This window comes from Hipposideros armiger, unplaced genomic scaffold, assembly GCF_001890085.2.
Source record: "Hipposideros armiger isolate ML-2016 unplaced genomic scaffold, ASM189008v1 scaffold_431, whole genome shotgun sequence".
NCBI classification, from domain to species: domain Eukaryota; kingdom Metazoa; phylum Chordata; class Mammalia; order Chiroptera; family Hipposideridae; genus Hipposideros; species Hipposideros armiger.
The window spans coordinates 321,696-323,718 of NW_017731781.1; the positions used below are offsets into that span (position 1 = coordinate 321,696).

General features: G+C 46.2%; 1 protein-coding gene across 8 annotated transcripts in view; it reads right to left on the reverse strand.

Moving 5' to 3' along the window:
- TNK1 (tyrosine kinase non receptor 1) overlaps window positions 1–1,657 on the reverse strand; it is a 19,074-nt gene extending 17,417 nt beyond the window's left edge. Inside the window, exon 1 of one of the 8 annotated variants that reach the window (XM_019664994.1) lies at window positions 1,596–1,657. Coding sequence is in view for 1 of the 8 variants with exons in the window: in XM_019664992.1 (XP_019520537.1) it covers window positions 923–986 (64 nt within the window). In the remaining 7 variants the exon portion in view is untranslated. The other 7 variants (XM_019664986.1, XM_019664989.1, XM_019664988.1 and 4 more) reach the window with 7 other exon arrangements.
- Between the last annotated feature and the right edge of the window lie 366 nt (window positions 1,658–2,023).

The window sequence follows — 2,023 nt, forward strand, 5'->3', positions numbered from 1 at the left end:
TTAATCCATTTTGAATTTGTTCTCATATATGGTGTAAGTAGGTGGTCCATTTTTATTTTTTTTCACGTGTCAGTCCAATTTTCCCAGCACCATTTATTAAACAGACTATCTTTACTCCAATGTAAATTCTTGCTTCCATTGTCACAGATTAAATGACCATATATGGATGGGTTTATTTTTGCGCTCTCTGTTCTGTTCCGTTGGTCTATGTGTCTGTTTTTATGCCAGTACCATATTATTTTGATTACTGTAGCCTTGTAGTATGATTTGATGCTGGGTAGCGTGATACCTCACACTTTGTTCTTATTTCTCAAGATTGCCATGGCTATTCGGGGTCTTTTATGGTTCCATATAAATTTTAGGATTATATGTTCTATTTCTGAGAAAAATGTTCTTGGTAGTTTGATAGGAATTGCATTGAATCTATATATTGCCTTAGGTAGTATTGACATTTTAACTATATTAATTCTTCCTACCCATGAACACGGTATGTATTTCCATTTATTTGTATCTTCTTTGATTTCTCTCTTCAATGTCTTATCATTTTCTGAGTACAGGTCTTTTACTTCTTTGGTTAAATTTATTCCGAGGTATTTTATCGTTTTTGAAGTAGTTGTAAATGGGATTGATTTCCTGATTTCTTCTTCTAATAGTTTATTATTGGTGTATACAAATGCAACCGATTTCTGAATATTAATTTTGTATCCTGATACCTTACTAAATTCATTTATCAGTTCTAACAGTTTTTTGGTGGAGTCTTTGGGATTCTCTCTATATAATATCATGTCATCTGCATATAATGACAATTTTACTTCCTCCTTTCCAATTTGGATGCCTTTTATTTNAAATAAATAAATAAAATATGCAGCTGGTTCTAAATCATAAAAAAAAAAGACATAATGTATACAGTGTCCACATATACCTGAGTTCTGCAAGCATACTGTCGCCTCAGCCCAGACAGTCAGGTCATTGCCTCTTCTACACATAAAGCGACATTTGAAATCAAATCCAGCATTTGTGATCTAAGCTCAGGTACTACCTACAGAGCCACCTAAGCTGCCAGGTGCACAGTCCATTCCTCAACCACCTGAGCTCAGCTCCAGTACAGAGCCCTACCTGCACACCTGAGTCACTCAGTCAACCTTATCTTTAAGCTAATTCCACCAACCTTTAAAAAATAAGGCTCTAGGTGCTTCGGGTGTTGGCTGCCTGCACAAACTCTTCCTTGCACACACCTGGATTCCTTCTCCCCTCTCTTCCCTCCTCCCCTCCCCCACTCCCACCCCCGCACACAGTTAACCCCCGAGGAAGCTTTGGACCCCAGGCTGGGCCCAGATGGGAACCCAGAGATGGGCTAGGAATTAGGCTCGAGCAGGAGGCGGGGAGAAGAAAGTCCACGACCCTGGGAGACCGGACCGCTTGCAAGGTGAGAGGAAAGCAAGAGAGCGGGGTCAGGAGGAAACGCGGCCGCAGAAGGGAAGGAACGGAGAAGGAAGGGCCGGAGAGGGAAAGGGAGGTGGACAGGCTCAGCACCGCGGACGCACCCTAAGGGACGGCTGATCCACCAGGTCCGCCAACCCAAGCCCCGGGCTCACCTGCTTCCCAGGTCCCTCACCTGGCAAAGGCGGAAGCGGTGGCTACGGGGCCGCCGGGGCCGCCCGGACTAAATCCCGAGAAGGGCGGGACCCGAGACCTCGGAGGGCGGGACCTGGCAGTTGGCCAGGGCTGGCCAGCGCCTCGCCCCCAGTCCCCTAGTGGGACAAGGTGAGGGCTGCGAGGGCGGTTAGTGGGCCCCTCGCTCAGGCCCTGAACAACTTCCCTTCCCCTGTCCTTTGCTCGCTTTCCTTCACACTCTCCACTTTCTCACTGTCTTGCCAGCCTTTTCCAAAGAACTTCTCACCCCTACCCAGACATTCTCCACTGTGTTCTGTCCCCCACACCCCCTCCTGCCAAATTCTTTACCCCTCTCACCAGAACCCCACCCCTTAAATGAATAAGCACTTGATAGAGCTAACCTGCCCAG